This window comes from Rhinolophus sinicus, chromosome 15, assembly GCF_057876585.1.
Source record: "Rhinolophus sinicus isolate RSI-liver-muscle chromosome 15, RSI-T2T, whole genome shotgun sequence".
Classification (NCBI taxonomy): domain Eukaryota; kingdom Metazoa; phylum Chordata; class Mammalia; order Chiroptera; family Rhinolophidae; genus Rhinolophus; species Rhinolophus sinicus.
Genome location: NC_142515.1, coordinates 86745702 through 86766440, shown reverse-complemented (window position 1 = coordinate 86766440; position 20739 = coordinate 86745702). Strand labels below are relative to the sequence as shown.

General features: G+C 56.1%; 2 protein-coding genes across 12 annotated transcripts; one reads left to right on the top strand and one right to left on the bottom strand.

Moving 5' to 3' along the window:
* PODNL1 (podocan like 1) lies at positions 1 to 5056 on the top strand. Of its 4 annotated transcripts, none has more exons than XM_088792433.1 (9): positions 1 to 147; positions 282 to 500; positions 1059 to 1152; positions 1443 to 1746; positions 1992 to 2148; positions 2433 to 2548; positions 3001 to 3658; positions 4337 to 4485; positions 4620 to 5056. In XM_088792433.1, exons 1-9 carry the CDS (start codon positions 145 to 147, stop codon positions 4768 to 4770), a joined length of 1851 nt encoding a protein of 616 aa, XP_088648559.1. In that variant the 5' UTR covers positions 1 to 144; the 3' UTR covers positions 4771 to 5056. The 4 variants fall into 4 exon arrangements, with proteins under 4 accessions (XP_088648559.1, XP_088648557.1, XP_019601699.2 ...); XM_088792431.1 differs by having other exon boundaries at positions 279 to 500; XM_019746140.2 differs by lacking the exon at positions 1 to 147 and having other exon boundaries at positions 173 to 500; positions 1443 to 1507; positions 1637 to 1746.
* Positions 5057 to 5484: 428 nt separating this feature from the next.
* On the bottom strand, positions 5485 to 20731 carry CC2D1A (coiled-coil and C2 domain containing 1A). 8 transcript variants are annotated; one of them, XM_019746121.3, is made up of 29 exons: positions 20433 to 20731; positions 18941 to 19076; positions 17836 to 17945; positions 17678 to 17743; positions 17285 to 17419; positions 16962 to 17196; positions 13454 to 13578; positions 13004 to 13076; positions 12762 to 12833; positions 12539 to 12669; positions 12368 to 12440; positions 11585 to 11718; positions 11098 to 11212; positions 10844 to 11016; positions 10047 to 10169; positions 9902 to 9960; positions 9694 to 9810; positions 8471 to 8544; positions 8336 to 8394; positions 8166 to 8217; positions 7981 to 8080; positions 7804 to 7894; positions 7372 to 7509; positions 7217 to 7281; positions 6596 to 6659; positions 6379 to 6505; positions 6227 to 6303; positions 6098 to 6145; positions 5485 to 6017 (listed from the first exon to the last, which is right to left on the bottom strand). In XM_019746121.3, the coding sequence occupies exons 1-29, from the start codon at positions 20490 to 20492 to the stop codon at positions 5997 to 5999; spliced, it is 2853 nt and encodes a 950-aa protein (XP_019601680.3). In that variant the 5' UTR covers positions 20493 to 20731; the 3' UTR covers positions 5485 to 5996. The 8 variants fall into 8 exon arrangements, with proteins under 8 accessions (XP_019601680.3, XP_019601682.3, XP_019601681.3 ...); XM_019746123.3 differs by having other exon boundaries at positions 7217 to 7278; positions 20433 to 20633; XM_019746122.3 differs by having other exon boundaries at positions 11098 to 11209; positions 20433 to 20633.
* Positions 20732 to 20739: the final 8 nt, after the last annotated feature.

The following is a 20739-nucleotide window of genomic DNA, read 5'->3' as shown; positions in this document are numbered from 1 at the left end:
GGGGAGCAGGCTGCAGGGAGGGTGGCCTGTGCTGAGATGGGGGGCGGTGGCAGCCACGGCAGAGGCTCCAGGAGGTGACCGCCTGGTTTCCATTAGGAAGCCCTGGTCGGCAGTTCAGGCAAGACGGCAGAATTGGGGCTGGCTATGGTGAGGTGGGGCGGAGGAGGGTCTGAGGGTGGGGCCTGCCTACCCCCACACCCCATTAGGGGATGCTTCTGTCACCATGGCGACCCTGTGCCCAACCTGGCGACACCCTGACCCAGTCCCTCCACTCCCAGCAGCTAAGCCTGCTGCTGCTCCTACTGCTTCCTGGCTCCCCAGCTGCCCCCGGCATGGAGGACGCCGCCTTCCCCCACCTGGGGGAGAGCTCACAGCCCCTGCCCTGGGCCTGCCCCCCGCGCTGCTCCTGCCCCCGGGCCGACATGGTGGACTGCGATGGCCGGGACCTGCGGGTGTTCCCCAACAACATTACCAGGGCCGCTCAGCACCTCTCCCTGCAGGTGGGGGGGGGCGCGCAGGGTGCATGCTGGGGGCACCAGTGTGGGAAGTGCTGGGGTGGAGGGTGATGGGGTGTGGAGTCCACATGAAGGGTAAGGTGTTGGCTGTGCAGGTGTTGGGTTTGGTGAGTGTTGGGGTCTGCATATCAGAGGTGAGAGGAAGTGGGGGTACAGATATTGGATGTGGGAGAGACTGAGGATTTGGGGTGTCAGGGGTCAACATCTTAGTGGTTATGGGGTTGTTTGGAGTTAGAGTGATAGAACACTTGGGGTCAATTGTGGAGGTGATGGGGTGGTGGGCATCAGTGTCTTGGCAGTTATGGGGTTGTTTGGGGTGAGGGTGATGGGTGTCAAGGGTTAAGGGTAGGGGCGGATGGGGTGTTGGGATTGATGTCTTTTTGGTTATGGGGTAATGGGGCATTTGGGACCAACTGTGGGGGTGACAGGGATGTTGGGGCTCTCTTGTTTAGGGTGATGGGGAGCTGAAAATCAGGGCTGGGGTCACTTGTTAAGGACTCAGGGACATTAGGGTCAGGGGTGCGAATGTCCTCCAACCTCCAGAACAACCAGCTCCAGGAGCTCCCCTACAATGAACTGTCACGTCTCAGCGACCTACGGACCCTCAACCTGCACAACAATCTCATCTCCTCTGAGGGTGAGGGGACAACAGGAGGCCGCCCCTCCCGCAGGGTCCCAGCAGCCCTCTTCCTCCCCCCGCTGGGTCTGTGGGCAGCTCTGTGGCAGTTCCCAGAATTGCCCTTTGCTGAGCAGGATGGAAACTAGGGATGGGGGGGCGCTGTGGCTTTTGCGGACAGGGAGGGGGATGCCTGGAGGAGCCTCTGCCAGTCCCTGGCCAGGAGATCTGGGTAGCTGGGAGCACAGAGTCCCCCTGTCCCTCACCCTCTGCCAGGCCTGGGGTCCCCTCACCGCCTGCCCTGCTCCTAGGCCTGCCTGACGAGGCCTTCGAATCCCTCACCCAGCTGCAGCACATCTACGTGGCCCACAACAAGGTGAGGTACCCACCCGAACCCCACCCCAGACCAGACCTGGCCTGGCCAACATCACACAGCACCGAGTGCAGAGGGGACAGCACAGGGCTGGAAGGGAGCCACCAGGACCAGTATGTTGTGCTCCCACAGCTCTCAGTGGCCCCCCAGTTTCTGCCCTGTTCCCTGCGAGTCGCAGATCTGGCTGCGAACCAAGTGACAGAGATCTTCCCGCTCACCTTTGGGGAGAAGCCGGCACTCAGGTAACCCCTGACCCAGCCCAGGCCCCCCAGGCTTGTCGTTCCCCACCATGGGAGTCTGAGGGTCTCATGAGCCTGCTCTGGGGGTCTGGGGGAGGCAGGGTCCGGGATGCTCTGTCTGGAGAAACACACACACACACACACACACACACACACTGAAGGCAGCCCTGAGCTGGGGTGCAGGGTGGGAGTGGAGGGCGCTGGGGAGCCCGGGGGCAGGCTGGTGGCCGGAGCCTGGCTCCCCTCAGGTCCGTGTACCTCCACAACAACCAGCTGAGCAACGCCGGCCTACCCCCTGATGCCTTCCACGGCTCCGAGGCCGTCACCACCCTCAGCCTCTCCAACAACCAGCTCAGCTACCTGCCGCCCAGCCTGCCGCCCTCTCTGGAGCGGCTCCACCTACAGGTGCCCCTTCTTCGCCTCATGACCCCCCTGGCCTTGCCTCCTCAGGCCCCTTTCAACCTTTCTCCTGGGGGGCCCCTCCACCTCCTCAGAATTCCAGCAGTCAGAAATATCTTAGAAATATCTTTCTCCGAGTCTCTTCCACTGGCACAAGTTGGTCACAAGTGCTGTGAGCAGCCTTGCTAAAGCCAGCTCCCTGTCTGTCACTCCCTCAAGAGTCCTCTGTGGCTGGCTCCCTGCTGCCCTCTGTCCTGGACCCTTAGTGTCATTCACTCCTCCTTTCCCAGAACAACCTCATCGCCAAGGTGCCCCGAGGAGCCCTGAGCCGCCAGACCCACCTCCGTGAGCTCTACCTCCAGCACAATCAGCTGACGGACAGCGGCCTGGACGCCACCACCTTCAGGTGGGGCCTGGGGCGGGGTGGGACAAGTACAGCTTTGTGTTGGCAGTCCGAGATGAGAATTCAGAGTCTGGGGCTCCCACTCTCTGTCCCTCTCCTCTGTGTGACTCCTAGCCCACAGTCTCATTTGGTGAGTGCCTACTGTGTGCCAGGCTTGCCTGAGTACCTGGCAGCCTTCCTCACTCCCGACTCCCCTGTGCCGCCATCTTGTTATACAATGTCACAGCTATCACATGCAGATCTGCATCCAGAACTCTGTCCTGGTCACCCTCACATCTAACCCTCAGGCTGGAACCTGCCCTGATCATCCCAAGTTTACCTCCCACCTAGATCTCTCAGTTCACCACCCCAAAGTTGGAATTTCCAGCTAACATCTCTCAGGACCACGCCTTGGCCCTCCTGCTTGGTCCCCCATGCTGAATGCCCAGACCCACGCTGACCTTCTGTCTCACCAGCAAGCTGCACCGCTTGGAGTACCTGGATCTGTCATACAACCAGCTGGCCGCGGTGCCCGCCGGCCTGCCCCGCACCCTGGCGGTGCTGCACCTGGGCCGGAACCGCATCCGTCAGGTGGAAGCAGACCGGCTGCGTGGGGCACGGGGTCTGCGCTACCTGCTGCTTCAGCACAACTCGCTGGGGGCCGCAGGGCTGCCTGCCGGGGTGCTGCGGCCTCTGCGGGGCCTGCATACGCTGCACATCTACGGCAACGGGTTGGAGCGTGTGCCCCTGGCGCTGCCCCGCCGCCTGCGCTCTCTGGTGCTGCCTCACAACCGGGTGGCCATGCTGGGTGCCCGCGACCTGACCTCCACACCTGGCCTGGCCGAGCTCAACCTGGCCTACAACCGCCTGGCCAGCGCCCGCGTGCACCGCCGGGCCTTCCGCGCTCTGCGTGCCCTACGCAGCCTAGACCTGACCGGCAACCAGCTGACGCGGCTGCCCATCGGCCTGCCCATCGGCCTGCACACCCTACGACTGCAGCGCAACCAGCTGCGAGCTCTCGAGCCCGAGCCGCTGGCCGGCCTGGACCAGCTGCGGGAGCTCAGCCTTGCACACAACCGGCTTCGTGTGGGCGACATTGGGCCTGGCACCTGGCATGAGCTACAGGCCCTCCAGGTTAGGGGTGGGCTGGTTAGCCACAGTGACAGTCCATAGAAGGTCCCCATGGCCCCTCCATGCCCCTGCCTGCCCAGCTCCTCTTCCACGAGGCCCTTAGATGATATCACACAGAGCCCCCTGTGGGTGTTGGGGGGGACCCTGGGATGGATGGGACACATCAGCCTCCAGGCCTTTGGCTATGCTGTCCCTGCCCCCTGCTCCTTCGAGACACCACTCCACCTCCTCAGTGAACACCGTGGCCTCTAGCTCCTTCTGACCGCTGATGATTCCAGAATTTAGAGCATCTGTGGGTGCCAGGAGCTGTTCTAGGCATTGGGGATGCCCTGGCCCCACAAACACCTGCTTAGGGAGAAAGTAATCAATAAAGATCGTAAGTAAATGATGAAGAGTGTTAGAAGGGTATGAGGACTCAGACGAAATGCCCTTTGAATGACATTAAATCAACATCTCCCACAGCAGGCGGGGACCTGTCTGGGCCCCCAGCACCTACAGCAGGGCCTGACCCAGAAAGGACTCAGTTTACCTCTGCTGAGGGGAGGCATTTGGCAGCCATGAAGAGGGACGATGGGACGGGGCAGGACTGGGCTGGGCATGGAGGGGAGGAGGGCCCAGGAGGAGAGTGGTTTGGGGCTTGGCCGAGCAGCCAGCCGGGCCTATCTCTGCCCACCTTCCCAGGTGCTGGACCTCAGCCACAACGAGCTGTCCTTCGTGCCCCCCGACCTGCCTGAGGCCCTGGAGGAGCTGCATCTGCAGAGCAACCGGATCAGCCACGTGGGCCCCGAAGCCTTCCTCAGCACACCTGGCCTGCGTGCCCTCTTCCTCAGGTGCCCTGAGGACAGCCGGGGGGGAGGGCGGTCCAGGTGGGCAGGGGAGGGCCCTGTGGACTGTGGGGACCCCAGCAGGCCCAGGGGGTCAGGATGGTTGTGACCCCCGCCCTCATGCCCACCTCTTGATCCAGGGCCAACAGGCTTCACATGACCAGCATCGCGCCCGAGGCCTTCCTGGGCCTCCTGCACCTGCATGTGGTGGACACGACGGGTAACCCAGAGCAGGTCCTGGTCCAGCTGCCACCCACGGCCCCACGTCGGCCCCGGGCATGGGGCCCCTGAGCCCGAGAGGCCCGGCGGAGCAGTCCAGACACCTGGGGCTCTGCTGGGCCCTGGACTAAGGAGATAGCACCCACCTGGGGCCTCAAGCTGCCTCTCCGAAGCCTTGAGGGCAAGGCCGCCGGAGCCGTGATGGCTGGGAAGCTGGGGCACCGCCTCCACACATAGGGAGGGACTGAGGCATGCAGCTCACACATCGGGTGCACAGCCTATGCCAGCCCTGCCAGCCCTGTCACCACTGCCCACAGATGGAGACAGCAACAATAAAGCCTAACCTTTCAAGTGCTCATCACTGACCGGGTGCCCTTCACCTTGTGGGGCGGGACGGGCTCTCACTATCCCTGTGTCCAGCAGAGGAAACTGAGGCTCTAGGATGCTAAGTGGGTCAGGCAATTTGGCCCAGGTCCTGCAGCCAGTGAGAAGCAGGGCTGGATTTCAAGGCCCTGAGACACATTTCAGTCACCAAACACCACCACGTATGGGCACATATAAACCCAGAGACGCCCAAGGCCACCAGCTGAAGAGCTGCATAGAGTGGCAGGCACCCCCAGGCAGGTCACAGACCCCATGACAGATGCACGGGACTTCACACGTGCGTCTAACACGTTTCACAGCCTGCTCCTCTTATAGGTACCTCCCCTTCTACTAACCCTGGGGAGGGTGTGTGTGAGGGGAGACCCATCCCAGCCACCGAGAGCAAGAAACAAAGGCAGGACGGAGTGAGCAGGACCGAGTGAGCCGGGTGTGGCCCTGGCTGTTTATTCCATGTGTCAACCCTAGCGCCCAGCAGGGTCAGGGGACCCCCCCTGGGGAGTCAGCCAGGCTCTGGCTGGCCTCAGAGGCTTCTTTGGGGTATGGATGGGCTTCAGGGTTAAGGCTAGGGAGGGACAGGAAGTAAAGTGCTTGCAGGGGCCTTGGGGCTTGGTCCTAGCCACCCTCCCACCTCTGGGGCAGGCCAGGGGCTGGATACCCCTGGGCTGTGCAAACGGGACTCTCCCAGGCCCACCAAGCCAGGCCTGGGCAAGGGACAGGCACCTTCCCTGACGCCCACTGCCAGGGAGGCTCCAGGTAGGCTGGGTGGGCCCAGCAGGAGACGCATCCATCCAGAGCTGATTGTCTGCTGATTGTCTGCTTGTCTGGTCTGAGACTGCAGCTGTGTCAGCTCCTCCCAGCACCAGGGCCTCGGGCCTGCTCCCCGATCTCCAGGGGCCACAAACCCCATCGACCCCTCACCTACGGAGCCGCTGCAGCTGTAGAAGAGGCCGCTGGGATCAGGGGGGGCCATGACCACAGCTGCCTACCCTCCACCCCCAACACCTGAGCTGCTCACCTCATTCTCAACCAGGTTCCGCCTATAGAGTGCCTCCTTTGCAGCTTCCTAGGGGTCCAATGGGTGGTCAGTGGGCAGCCCCTGACGGCGTTGGCCTCCCAGTGCCCACCCGGACCTTGCCCGGCTCACCCTGCTGCCATCATTGCCCAGGCGCCGGGCAGCCTCTGTGTAGAACTGCAGCTGACGTTCCAGCTGGGCCATGTATTCTGAGGGAGAGACAGGGATCAGGATGGGGCCACTGCCACCACCCCTCCCCCATGTGCCTGTCCCCGAGTCCCTACCCCTCCGGATGCCCGGGCCCCCCTGCTCCAGCTGTGCCCTCTGCCACTGGCTGCGTTGCATGATGTCTTGGTACTGCTGGGCTACCTCCGGGGGCACTGGCCGCCGTGCCTGCCTGAGGGACAGGATCTGGGGGGGTGCAGAGGAGGCTGTGAGGGCCCTGCCTGAGCCTGCAGCTCCCCCAGTCCTGCCCCACTAGCCCAGTGGGTGGGCACCCACCTTCCGCTCTAGACGCTCTTGGTCGAAGGCCAGCACACTGAGGCTATGCAGGGGCCGGGTGGATCTACGGGGTGGGGATAGGGATGAGGGAGTGCAAGCATCCCCCATCCTTGACCCCATTAATTCGACACGCTGCTACTGGGGAAGAGCCAGAGACAAGCCAGGCCCACCACCATGTTGTTATGCCCACAACCTACTGGTGATAATGGCTGTACACCCAGGCAACTGCAATGCCAGGCAGTCAGGGAGGACTTCCTGGAGGAGGCAACAGCCAATTTGGGACCCACAGGAGTCAGAGTTGGGCAGAGGAGCAGAGAGCAAGTGCGAGGGTAGAGGTACTCAGGGAATTGTAGCAGAGAAGCCCAGAGGACAGTGAAAACTAGGTGTAGCCATGAACTAATAGGAGCAAGTGGAGAGAGAGAAGGCTGAGTATATTGACAATGGTCAGATCAAAAAAGGTCTTAAAGGTCAAGCTGAGGAGTTTAAACTGGATTCTCCAGGAGAAGGGGAGCCACAGAAGGTCTGGAAGCAGGGAAACAACATGTTCCAATTTGTGCCTGACGGGAAAATGTCTAGGAAGGGCTGAGATGTGAAGAAGGGTTTCCTCGCTCAGCCACTCACCTGTTTCCCGGCTCCCTCGTAGGGGCAGGCACAGGAGGAGCCTTCCCTTTAGGTCCAGCAACCTGCTTCAAAGGACAGAACCAGCCTTATGAATCTTGGCCCCCTTGAACCGAGCCTCCCTCCCTGGGGTTGCTGCTGGGTGGGTGGGGTCTCACTGTGGGTACAGCTGCTGGCACAGGGTCAATGACCAGCCACCTCTCAGTCGTTGTCTCCAATTGCTGGGCTGTCAGTGGCTCTCGAATCCGGACCATCACCTCCAGCCTCCCCCCAGTTGGCCGGCGACCATCCAGTACCTGGTGGGGCGTGAAGGGAAGCTATTGAAAAGCGGGCAGTGGCTGGAGGCCCATGACTGGGATCCAGGAGAACCAGCATGATTTCCAAAAGTCGACGGGTGTGACTGAGACATCGAGTGGTCATGATAGAGCAGGGTGCTGGGAGTATTTAGGGCTGGGAGGGGGGAGGTCTGAGACTCCCAGGGGAGGGGCTGGGTCAGCAGAGGCAACCTTTGAGAGGCTCAGGGCAGGAGGCATAATGTTAATGAGGGACATAGCCATACAGGAGCATTCAGATGAACGTCCACCTCTCACCTCAAGGATCTCCCGGACCTCACATGCTGTCTCCAGGGCATCCAGCTTCAGCTGGGCTGTGCCCAGGACCCGGTCAGTTTTGAACAGCCCCCTGTGTGTGAGGGGGGACAGGATGGTTGCCCCAGGGCAGCTCCCTCTCCCCGAGCCCATATAATGCCTACCCCCTGTCCAGCTCACCCTTTGTGGACCACTTCGAACTTGATGCCTTTGGTCTGGATAGCCCTTCGGAAGCCTCGGTGGCTACGGTTGATGCACAGTTTGAACTGCTCCTTGAACTCTGCCCAGGGAAGGAAGGAGGGGTCAGGCTCTGGTCTCATGTTCTTTCTGTAGGGGGCGGGGGGGACCTGCTGCCCATGTCTCACCAGGGGAGTCTGTGTTCTTTATCACGCTGGTCTTGTCTTTCTGAGCTTCTTCCTGGGACCGGACAGGAGACATGAAAGCTCGGGGGCTGGGGCCTGGCCTGGGACGCCTACCCGACCCGTTCCCCAACCTGATGGGGCTTGAGCCCATCTCCCTCCAGCTCTTCACATACCACATTGGGATAGGGGAAGTCGAACCGAACGAAGACATCCAGGTCACCGGGGGACAACCCTGTGGGCAAATCAGGGTCAGGGCTGGGCAGAGAGGTGGTCCCCACAGCCCTGACCCCTGCCTGGTGCCCCCTCACCTGGGGGCGTGGGCAAGTTGATGCCCTTCACGATGAACAGGAGCATGTCATTGCTGCTGAGGTCGGGGAAAATCCTTCCGGAGGGCAGGTGGGGAGACAGAGGCACCTCAGCCCCACTGCCTGCCCACCTTCTTTTCCCTCGGTGGGTGCAGGGAACAAACCCCATACTGGCCTTTGGGAGTGTCTCGGCTCCACAAACTAGAGTTCCCTGTCCAGCTCTGCCACTGGCTGACTTTTGGGCCCTTACTTCAGTCTGTACATACTTATTTAGTATCTACTTTGCACCAGCCAGTGGCCTTGTTGCTGTGGGACCTTCCCTTCATTTAACAGTATTTCTGGAGCCCCTACCATGTGCCAGCCAGTGCCCTAGCTGCTATGGGGCCTTCTCTTCATTTGACATTACTTAAGCACCTACTGTATGCCATCCAGTGGCCTCCTGGCTGGGGATAACAGAAGTAAATGAGAGAGACCCTGTCTCTGTGCTCATGGAGGCTGAGCTGGCTGAATAGACAGATGACCAATAAACATATAAACAGAAAAAAACAAAGCAACTCTGCAGAGAATTAAAATAAGGGGGATATTGAAGTGTACTCAGGAGGGGTTGCTTTAGACAGGGTGGTCAGGGAGGGCGTCTCAGTGGAGGTGACATCATAGGTGATTCTGGATGTCAAGAAGGGGCTGCTACATGGAGACCTGGGGAGGGGAAACCACTGGGGCAAAGGCCCTAAGTAGGAACATGCTTGGTGCATCCAAGGGACCAGAAAGAGGCCTGTGTGGCAGGAGGCGAGCAAAGTGGGGACAACAAGTGGAGAGAAAGTCATGGAGAGCCAGACCATGCAGACGTGGGGGAGCCAGGTGTGGGTTTTCCTAGGTGGCTATCCTAGGTTACCCCAGGGGCTGTACATAACCTCATCTGTACGTGGGAAAAATGATCCCAACTCCCCAGGGTGTAGGAAGACTTAACTGGAGCAGGACCAACAACCATCATCCTGCAGGCCCATTATGCACTTACTAGACCTTCCCCATTTCCAAATGTGTCACTGTCAACACCCCTTCCCTTGCCATCCTTCACTCGCACCACATGCCTGCCTCAGGACCCTTACACATGCTGTACTCCCGCCACCCATCCAAACTTGCTCCAGAGGCAAGTCCTCTGCCAGCTTCTGGGGAGGGCAAATCCCTCCTCAACAGGGTGTCTGGGCCAGGGACCGTTCGGGCCTTACTTGATGATACTGAAAGTTCTTTGCTCAAAGCGGGCAGTGGGCGTGGGGAGACCTCGGGCGAAAGCCTGCTTCAGAGTCTCCATGCTCCGCTTACAGTCCTCTGCCAGTTTCTCAAATCTGCCAGCAAGAGAGCCCTACTCAGGTCCCTGGTCCCAGAAGTGGGCTGGGGGTGCACACATCTGGCAGAGGTGGGCATGGGGGCACTTACTTGCTGGTTTCAGCAATGTTGCCCAGGTGAGTGAACTGGTTAGAGTGGTTCAAGCACATCTAGGGAGGTAGAAGACAGTGAGGGGAGGGTTGGGGGGCCATGACCCTGGGGGAGGCCTACTGACCCAGGCTGGGGACCCCCTTACCTCATGCTGTTGCCTTATGAGCTTGGTGAGTTCACCATAGCGCCGGGCAGACTCCTGAGATAGACCAGGGCCAGGCCGCTGGACCAGGGCGAAGTCGTCTTTGTTGATAGGGGCAGGTGGCACCTGAGGAGGACCAGGCTTATGGGGAGGGGTCTGCTTGTCAGCAATGAGCACATCCACCAGGGCTTTGTAGGCCACCTTCCCTGGCCACCACTCTGTCCTCTGCCCCTGCTCTTTCTTCTTTCCCAAGGGGAAAAGTGATATTCAGAGAGAAGTGGATAGTCCTGCTCAAAATGGCAGAACTTGTTAACTGTTTCCCCCAAATCTGATCCATACCCTCTTCCCTAGTAGTGGAAGTCTGGCTGGGCACACAGCAGCCCCACAAGAGAGTACATGTTCCAGCCTCCCTTGCAGATCAGTGCAGCCACGTTATTCAGTTCTAGCCAATGGGAGGCGAGCAGAAGTGATGGCTACTCCATGTCACTTCCTTTACAGGATACTGCTTAGCCCGCTCTTTTTTTCCCTCACGGCTTCCCATAGGCAGGATACAGACAGATCAGTGATCCACTTAAAGAACCTGGGCTCTGGAGGGCTTTATCTTTCAAAGCCCAGAGTACCCTGAGTGTTACATGCAAGAAACATAAAAATCTGTCGTGTTTATCCAGTCTTGGGAAGGGCCTATTTGTTACAGCAGCTCAACCTGCACCCTGACTAATATACTCCAAGTCACATGGCTGCTAAGTGGTCAGAGCCCAATGGGCAAGCCTGGGAAGATCCAGCAGGCCTCGGGGGTTCACCTTGGTGATGTCCACAGGCAGCCCGTTACGTGAGGCCTCCAGCATGGGCTCCAGCCCCTTGGCCTGACGCAGGTGCATCTTGGCACCCTCCATGTCGTTCTTCTGCTTGGCTCGCAATGCGGCCTGCAGGAGCTGCTTCTTTCGGCCCTCCAGGAAGGCCAGTTGCTGCTGGGCTGTGGGTACAGGGGCATCAGCAGGTGCTGCCCAGTCCATGGTCAGGTGATTGGCAGCCAGGGCCAGGAGGGGGCACCTACCTCTGGTGGATGTGCCTTTGGGGGCTGTTTTGGCTGCTGGGGTGGATCCTGGCTGGGGTGCCCTTGACGGTGGAGCCTTGGGCTGAGCCATGGGGGCCACAGGGCTGTTGGGCTGCTGAGGGACGGAGAGGAAGTCAGAACATTCTCAGCACCTGTGATGAGGCCACTCCTCAAATGGCCAGGGCCTGACACTGACAACAGTGACCGTCTTAGTTTCTGTTTCCTCAGCACCGAGCACCCCATACAGTTGCGTTCTCATTAAATCTCTGCAACAGCCCTGGGAGGTAGGGGCTATGATTATGCCTATTTTACAGATGAGGAGACTGAGGCTCAGAGAACAAAATAACCTGCCCGTGGTCACACAGCCAGGAAGTGGTAGGGCCAGCACATGAGGCTGATTCTTTCTGGCTCAAGACCCAAACTGTCAGGCTTTTCTTCACGGCTACTTCCTGCCTCACCCCAAGGCCCTGCCCCCAGCCCCTCACACCTTCTTAGGCTCTTCGTCCTCTTCATCCTCTGGGCCTTCATCCTGGTTGGCCAGCTTCATGGCAGTTTCCAGGACCCCCACCAGGCTCGGCTGGGTGGGCTCGGAGGCCTCCAGGCCCTGGATGGGGGGAAAGCCTGTGCGGCCAGTTGCGGCCCAGTCAGGAGGGAGAGACCCACATCATTACGGTGGAGACATGGCTTCCTCTCCCTCTAAAAGAGCCTTGGGCCTTTGAACCCACTTTAAATGCAGGTAAAAGCAGACACACCAGACCAAATCTCCCTCCTGTCTCTTGGCTCCTCTCACCTGACCCCAGGCCTTGACCAAACTCTAAGATGCTCTGCTGGGCATAAGAGGTGGCCCTGGGCCTGGGGGGACTTTCAGGGGACCAAAGTACAAAGAAATCATTGCTCCCAGTGGGGATGCACAGGAAACTCTGAAAACCCAGACGAGACCTCCAACCCACTGCAGGGGCTGATGGGAGACTGAGTAGGTATCTGTAAAGCTGAGAGCTGATGAGTAGGAAGGAGAAGTCAAACAAAGAAGAAATGGAGGGATTAGATAGCAGTGGGCTGGTCAACAGCCTCTTCAAATCAAACCCCGATTTTTAGCATTTGCCAATTTCCATGGCGTAAACACTTCCATTGTGACTGATTTAAAGCTACCCATTGTAGCTTACAGAATTCCTAACCATGTAGCAATCAGCTCCCTGAACCTGTACAGTTAGAAGGAATAGCACCTGCAAAGGCCCAGAGGCTGGAGGGGTGGGGCAGGGGCAGGGTCTACCTGGGGGCACTGGCAGCTCAGTCACATCCACAGCTCGGCCAGCCTTGTGGGCTCGTATGGCGTCTTGGTATTGCTGTGGGAGACACAGGTGTTCGAGCTCCCTGGGCATAGTCTTCAGGGGCTTCCCACCCACCCACTTGGCCCCCACACATCCACTTGGCCCCCACACACTTTGACAATGCGCTCATGCATACGAGCCTTCCGCTGGTCCCCTTTGGTCTTAGCCTGGGCTGCGGCCACGTGGTATCGCTCCATTCGCTGCTCCAGGGCCTCCAGGAGAGTCCGTGGGGGTGGGGGAACCTCTGGCCAGACAAGGGTAGGGGACAGAGTTAAGAATCTTGGAAGGGGAGACTGTCTTGCCCCAGCCTGCCTATTAAGAGCCCCAGGACCCTACCTGGCATGGAGGGCACTGTGGCAGGAGTCATAGGCTGTGGTAGTGGTGACGGTGAGTCTAGGGGCAGCTGATCTGGGGACAGAGAAGTCCAGTGCATTGAGGGGCATGCTTATGGCCACCCCCACTCCCAGGCTGGTGTAGCCTGAGCGAGTCCCCAGCCTGACCAAAGGGGGTGTCAGCATCAGGAAGAAGTCAGTGGAAGCCTCCAAAAGTCCTGGAGGATGGGTAGGTGGAGTCCTCACCAGGTGGAGGGGGCAAGCGGGACAGGTCCACAGGCTCCCCCCGGCTCAGGGCCTCCAGGACAGCATCAAAGCTCTGTGAGAAGGAAAGAGATCAGGGGAGGAGGCTGCAGCTGGAGCCAGGACCCTGTGAGGAGCCTCCATGCCCTGCCATGTGACAGACGACTCCCAGCTCTGCCCTTTCCTTTGCACTGTCTTGCTCAAGCCTCTTCTAGCACTTAGGTCCATTTCACAGAAGAGATAAACTGAGGCTTCAAGAGGTGCAGCAAATGAGACCTAGGGAGTGACCATGCCAGGATTCAAATTTAGGTCTGACTCCACCCCATATTCACTGCCACCATATTCACTGCCATTCAAATTTAGGTCTGACTCCAGCCCATATTCACTGCCACCATACAATGTTGGGAGCATCCTTTCCTCTCCGTCCAACCCTGTCCATCAGTCTAGACACACCTTGGCCACACGGAAGTGTCTGGTGGCGGCAGAGGTATCTCCCTGCTGCTTGGCATGGAGGGCAGCCAGCTTGTACTCGCGTTGGCGGCTCTGCAACTGTGCCAGGGGGCCAGTGCTGCAGGGACCTGGGAGGGGAAACAGTGTAAAAAGCATTTCTATTCTCACAACAGAGACTGCTCTTAATCCCATTTTATAGATGCAACAATTAAGGCTCAGAGAGGGGATGCTGTCTCCCCAAGGTCACATAGCCTGAAGACTGCGTGGTGGGGACTCTACTCAGGCCTGGGAAGCTCCGGAGCCTCTGCTGTTTTGCCCCCAAAAAATTTTTTGGAAAATTTTATGTACCCTTATGCATTTTTAAGTTGACATCTAAAATTTCTCATCTTAAGTTTCAAAAGTAGCTAAGGTTGTCATTCTAGTGTCTTGCAAATATTAACATTCGAAAAAGAAAACCATCACATCACTCTTTTAAATCTAATGTATTTTAACTACCATGGTAATTGGAAACTCACCAATACTCACTTTTAATTTTTTTTAAATATGGTAAAATACGTAAAGTAAAATTCACCATATTAACCATTTTTAATGTTCAGTTTAGTGGCGTTAGGTAGTATTCACATTGTGGTGCAGCCATCACCATCATCCATAAACAGAACATTTTTCATCTTCCCAAATTGAAACTCTGTCCCCATTAAACACTGACTACCTACCCCTCCTCCCCCAGCCCCTGGCACCACCATTCTACTTTCTGTCTATGAATGTGACTCTCTAGGGACCGCAAGTTCAGTGAAATCATACAGTATTTGTTCTTTTGTGACTGGCTTATTTCATCTAGTATAGCGTCCTCAAGGTTCATCCACACTGTGACAGGTGTCAGAATGTCTTTCCTTTTTAAGGCTGAATAATATTCCATTGTATAGATATACTATTTTGTTTATCCATTCATTCATCAATAGACACCTGGGTCACTTATACATTTTGGTTACTGTGAATAATGCTGCTATGGATGTGGGTGTACAAATATTTCTTCGTGTCCCTGCTTTCAATTCTTTTGAGTATATACCAACATTTACTTGTAAAATATTTCCCAGGGTTCACTTTTAGCAGTTGGGAATTTCACATCATCTTCTCCTTTTATTTCTATCCACATCCCCTACGGAATTTTATCCTAACATGATCTATGTGGGCACTTGAAAGCCTTTTTTTGACCACCCTACCATACATTTGTAACCAAAATACATTTATGTGGTCTACCAGCAAAGTTGGGAAACAGAAGATTAAACCGCTTTTTAAACGGTATGTTAGTTAGTTGAAAATAATATAAGTAACACATTTTCAGAAGGAGTATCTCTAAATTGAAATAAGTACCATGGCTGGTATGAAAAAAAAAGCAAAATGGATACACTACCCATTGTCCACATATCCTAGAAACACCTGGGAAACGGCCTGCGTTGTACTTTTTCAGACTGACAAGTGGACTCACTGCTGTACGTTTAGGGGTATTTGCCTGAGAAGGTGTATGTAGGTTGACGTAAAACACCTTGACATTTGATTGGTTTTACCATGTTTCCCTGAAAATAAGATCTATCTGGACCATCAGCTCTAATGCATCTTTTGGAGGAAAAATTAATATAAGACCCAGTATTATATTATATTATACTATATTATTATATTATACCTGGTCTCATATTAAAATAAGAGTGGGTCTTATATTAATTTTTGCTCCAAAGACACATTAGAGCTGATGGTCCGGCTAGGTCTTATATTTGGGAAAACGTGGTATCTCCTGTCATTGGAAGCCTCATTGTTAAAAAGTTTTCTTCTGGGGTTGAATTATTGTAATAATTACATTTAGTACATAATTGAGCAAAGCCTAAATATCTCAAGCTTTCTGATAAATAACTTTTACATACCGAGAGTAAAATTTTATCGGCAAGGCACCTCTTTCTGGAAGAGCGGATGGAGCAAAACCACGTGGCCACAGCCCAGGCTAAGACCAAAGGGGAACAGCGGAAGGCTCCCATGCATGAGCGCGGGGGCCAAGTGGGTGGGTGGGCAGCCCCTCAAGACTGTGTGGTGGAGGCTGGGTCAACTTCCTCACATGTAGCTATTTCCCTGTTTATTTCTTTCCTACTTTCCTTTTTCCTCTTTTAAAGTCTAGAGAAACATGCTTCACACTACCAGATAGGAAGAGACGGAGTCTTGTTATTACGATGTCACACAATTCTCTGTATTCCTGACAAGTTATATGCCAAAAATGCCAGCATGAAAAATTTGGGGTGATTTTGGCCAAGAATTTCAGGTGACGATTTCCAACGGTCCTTCTTGAACTTTGCCAAAAACAACGGCTTCCAGACCAGGCTGGCTGCAGAAGGATTGAGATCCGGTGTCCACCCTCTCAACCCCAGACCAGCCTTTTATGTCATCTCATTGGTTCCCACCTGGTAGCGTCTGCCCCTGGAGCAGAGCCCAGAGTTCAGATTCTAGAAGGGAGAGGGGTGGGTACTCCTTTTCTACAGTGGGAGGAGGGTGACCAAAGAGGGGGAGGTTAGGAAGGTTAACCTCTGGGTAGATGCGTCCTCCAGCCAGGTGAGTTTTAGGAGAAAAGACAGGCAAGCTGGCAGCTTGAAAATTATTCATTTAAAACTCTGTATCTGGGAACATTACTCAGCCCTAAAAAGGAATGGAGGGGCGGCCAGATGGCTCAGTTGGTTAGAGTGCGAGCTCTGAGCAGCAGGGTTGCCGGTTCGATTCACACATGGGCCAGTGAGCTGTGCCCTCCACAACTAGTTTGAAGACAATTTGAGCTGAGCTGCCACTGAGCTCCCGGTGGGCGGCCGGATGGCTCAGTTGCTTAGAGCTGTGCTCTTAACAACAAGGTTGCCGGTTCAATTCCCGCATGGGATGGTGGGCTGTGCCCCCTGCAACTAAAGATTGAAAACAGAGACTGGACTTGGAGTTGAGCTGCACCCTCCACAACTAAGATTGAAGGACAACAACTTGACTTGGAGCTGATGGGTCCTGGGAAAAACACACTGTTCCCCTTCTCCAATAAAATCTTTAAAAAGAAAAGGAATGGAATTCTGACACAGGTTGCAATGTTATGCTAAGTGTAGGAAGCTAGACACAAGACACAAAAGGACAAATACATTTGTAACTAAAATACATTACTATGGGCTGGGGGAGGGGGATGGGGAATTGGTATTTAATGAGGACAGAGTTTCTGTTTGGGGTGAAGTCTGGGAAACAGAGGTGACAGTTGCACAACATTGAATATACTAAATGCCACTCAAATGCACACTAAAAAATGGTTACAATGGCAAACGTTACGTTATATATATATTTTACCACCACAAAAAAGAAGATATTAATAATGAATTCCGGGGGCATGCCGACCTGGGAAGGGCAGGGGTGTCAATCAGTATAGGACCTGCACCCCCACAGAGAGGCCAACTGCTAAATACATCCCCCAATGTCCTATGTCAGCCCAGCCCTGCCCTTGGCCTACCTGGGGGCAGCTGGGGCTTAGCCAAGCCCAGGGATGAGGCTGGGACAGTAGGAGGAGGACCCTCCACTGTGACCCTGGGTTCTGGAGACAGCAGGTTCACAGAGGCTGGTGGGGTAAGTACAGGGGTGTGGCTGGGCGTGGCCGCTGGGCCCTTCCCTATGGCAACAGGTGGTGGGATGTCCTCTTCATCAATGGCATTGCCCTTCCTGACGGAGGCCAGCAGGTTTTCAAGTGTCTGGGAGAAAATGTAAATGTGGGTTTCAGAAAAGCCCAGAGCTGAGTGCGGTTATTGGGTCCCGGCACCCTCCCGTCTGACCGCTCACCTTAAGTCCCCGGTCATAGCGCCGTATCTTGGCGCCGTCTCCGGCTTGCTTAGCACTTTCGATCGCTGTCTGGTAAAGAGCCAGCCTTTCCTGCAAGGTGGCCTCCACCCCTGGCCTGGGGGCTGTGGCCTTCGACTGCAGGAGGGGCCAGGGGAATGGTGTGGGTGGGTAGTGACCCAACTTAGCCCACCCTGACAGTCTACTGCACACCAAGCATGTCAAACCTGGGCCAGTTGTCTCCACTCTGGTGGTGTACAATTTATCGCCCCCTTTCCCTACCAGGGAACTAGGGCTCTGAGGTGTCCAGTCACCTGCCTGAGGTCACGAGACTGAGAAGGGCAAGGGAGGGCCTTGAACCCTGGGCGGTAGGGAGCAGGGCTGTGAGAGTTATACCTGGGCCACAGGAGGGTGGGACTCCAAAGCCTTCTGCTCCTCCCCAAGGACCTCATTTAATTCGGCCTGCAGGGACACAAGGCCGGGGGCCTGTGTGAGGGCCCAATGGATGGGGCAACATCCATTGGAATGCCCCCTGCCCCACCCTGGATGCTCACCAGCAGGTCATCATCAGCCTCCACATCCTCTTCATCGGTCCCCTCATCCTCATCCAGGTCTTTCATGCACAAACTGGCCATCTTCTCAATGGCCTCCATGGGCAGTGGACCTGGTGGCAGAGGGAGGCACCTGACGGACCAAGATCCTTCAAGAGTCCCCAGCCTCCTGTCCCAGTCACCCACAGCCCCAAAGAATAGTGTAACAGGGACTGGGGCAGCATGTACCCCTCCCGGCCCTGCCATGGTACCCCACTGCCCTCAGGGAGTGATTCTGCTACCAGACGACCTCACCAGCCTCATCCCTTCCTTATCAAGTCCGGGTTCAAACTCTGGCCCTGGACGTTTCTCACTGTGGATGCTGGGCAAGTGGGTGACTCAAACTTTTTATGGCTTGTGCATGTCCAAGATGGACTGCAAAAGAGTTGCATGTATTGAGTTGTAAGTATTTGGAGTTACAAATAAATTTTAGCCAGTAGGTGAATTCACAAATACGGAATCTGTGAATAATGAGGATCAACTGTATTAGCTAAAAAGTGTAAAGGTTCCGTTTGCCCTCTGGGCCCCAGCCCCACTTGACTACTGCGGAGTCCTCTGTCTCCTGCCATTTCTCCCAGGGCCTTTGCATATGCTGTGACCCCTCCCAGAAGTGCTCCCCAATTCTTCACATGGGACTACTCATCATGGGTGCCTCCTCCAGAAATCCTGCCCCAGCTCACAGGTCTCTCCCGTCACTCTGTGCTTACCTATCCCAGCCCTGATCACAGGAAAGCAGGTTGGACAACTAACCAGGTCCTGTTTGAAGCATTTTACGAACACTAGAAGATTAATGCCTGGGATGTAAGGGTGGTTTATTCCCATTTTATAGATGGGGAAACTGAGGCCCTCACAGGTGCTGGGACTCAAATCACAGCCAGTAAAAGGTGGAGTTGGGATTCGAACCCTCACTCTGGGTCCAGAGTTGATCACTTAACCTTTAACCCAGACTGTGGATTCCAGGAGGGCAGGGTCCTTTTCTGTCTCCTTTCCCCATCTCCCCAGCACCTAGCTCTGAATCCTGCCCATAGCGGGAGCTGAGGAAATGTTCTAAGGGTGGTTTGAGTCTTACCTTTGCCTTTGAGCTTCTCCAGGGCTTGGGGCTGGCCCCCAACCAAAGCCAAGAACTCGGCCTCCAGTTCCTCATTGTTAACTCCATCCTCGGGGATCATCAGGCCATCCGAGGAGAGATCAACCAGCAGGCCCAGCTGCGGGAACAGCAAGGGTCCAGTCAGACCAAAGGATGCGCCCCACCTTGCCAGAGGCAGCCACAATGGACCCAGAGTCTCCTCAGGATGAAGAGAACCCAGGCCTCCTGGGGAAGGCCATTTCCCTGGGAGTGCCAGAAGGCTGGAACAGGCCCAAAATGCAACAGGTGTCCCAAGATGGGCCAGGCCCTCTGACATAGATCAACATGGGACAAAGGGCAGGTAGGGAGACCCAGCTCCCTGCTCTGAGCCTGCACCCATGATGCACGGCTAGCCAAGTACAGTGGGGAAAGCAGGCCACACACCCTGCCCAAAGCACAGCCACTCTGCACACCTGGGCTTTTCCTCCCAGCATCCTCAGCAGAGGGGGCCATGCAAGAAGGTTGGGGGCATCAAGAGCAAATAAAAGCCCTGACAGTAACACAGACCTTGAAAGTGGGATTTTTGCCATGTAACAGACCTGTCTTCCTATCCTATCCTGGTTAATGACCCATCATGATGTGATATTAGGTTGATCTATACAAAATTGCTCTTTCTTTGGGTCAAATATTGGCAATTATGTATGGCTCCTTATAATAGCAATGACGATGATAGTAACATATCAAGTGCTATGTTCTAGCACTTTCCATAAACTATCCCAATGAATTTTCACAACTGTCCTGTGACATAGGGACTCTTAGGGACTCTGCGTCACAGATGAAGAAACTGAGGCTGAGAGCTGTGAGGCCAAGTATCCAATGTTCAGAGGACAGGCGAGAACCTCAGGCTGGCCAGACTCTAACACCTGGGCACTAAGCTCCTTTCATCAAAGCTGTGAAAAATCAAACTGTTACGGTGCCTGGGGCAGAGGAAATGGGGGACATAGAAGAGGTCCCACCACCATCCTATGGGCTGATGGCAGCAGCTCTGGATTTGCACTTAGTTCTGATCAAGCTGTTAATTCCTATGACCTTGAGCAGGTGTCATCACCTCTCTGGGCTTCAGTGTCTTCATCTGTACAATGGGGATAAAAAAAGACTTGGCCTGGCTGATCCGAGGGTTCAAAGTGTGCTTAAGTCAGGGAAGCAATAACTGTCCTTCCTAGCCCATGTTGAGGCCTTCCCCTCCCCGACTGGAGCTGCTGCGGCAACAGGTGGCCCTGAACCTGGGGCGTGGAGCTAGGAGCTGGGGAGCCAGGTCCAGTAGGCCGCACTTTGGGGGTCGAACCTTACCTTGGGGGCGGGGGCCGGGGCTTACCTGGGGGTGGAGATCTGGTTCCCCTAGGGGGTGGGGCCCTCCCCCGAATGTGTGACAGGAGTGGGTTGGGTTCCCTCGGCGGGGCCAGGGGTGGGGTTCAGTGGGAGGATACAGACTCACCTGGCGGGCGGCGGCCGCGCCTCGGCCCGGGGGTCCCGGGATACCCTTCCTCTTGTGCATCTTCCAGACAAGATGCCTGGACCACCGGCCCCTCGCTGGGCCCTGCCCTGTCTCCTCCCCGGAGCCCTATCGCCGCGCACGCGCCCTTCCGGAGCCCTGCACCCCCTCGCCGGCGCCCCGCGACCGCCAACCCCGCGTCCTCGGTCTCTGGGGAGGCCGCCCTACTTCCGCCTCGTAGCTCGCGGGCGGCGGCACCGGAGCGAGGACACTGGACTTGCCGGGCCCGCCGCACTGAAACTACAACTCC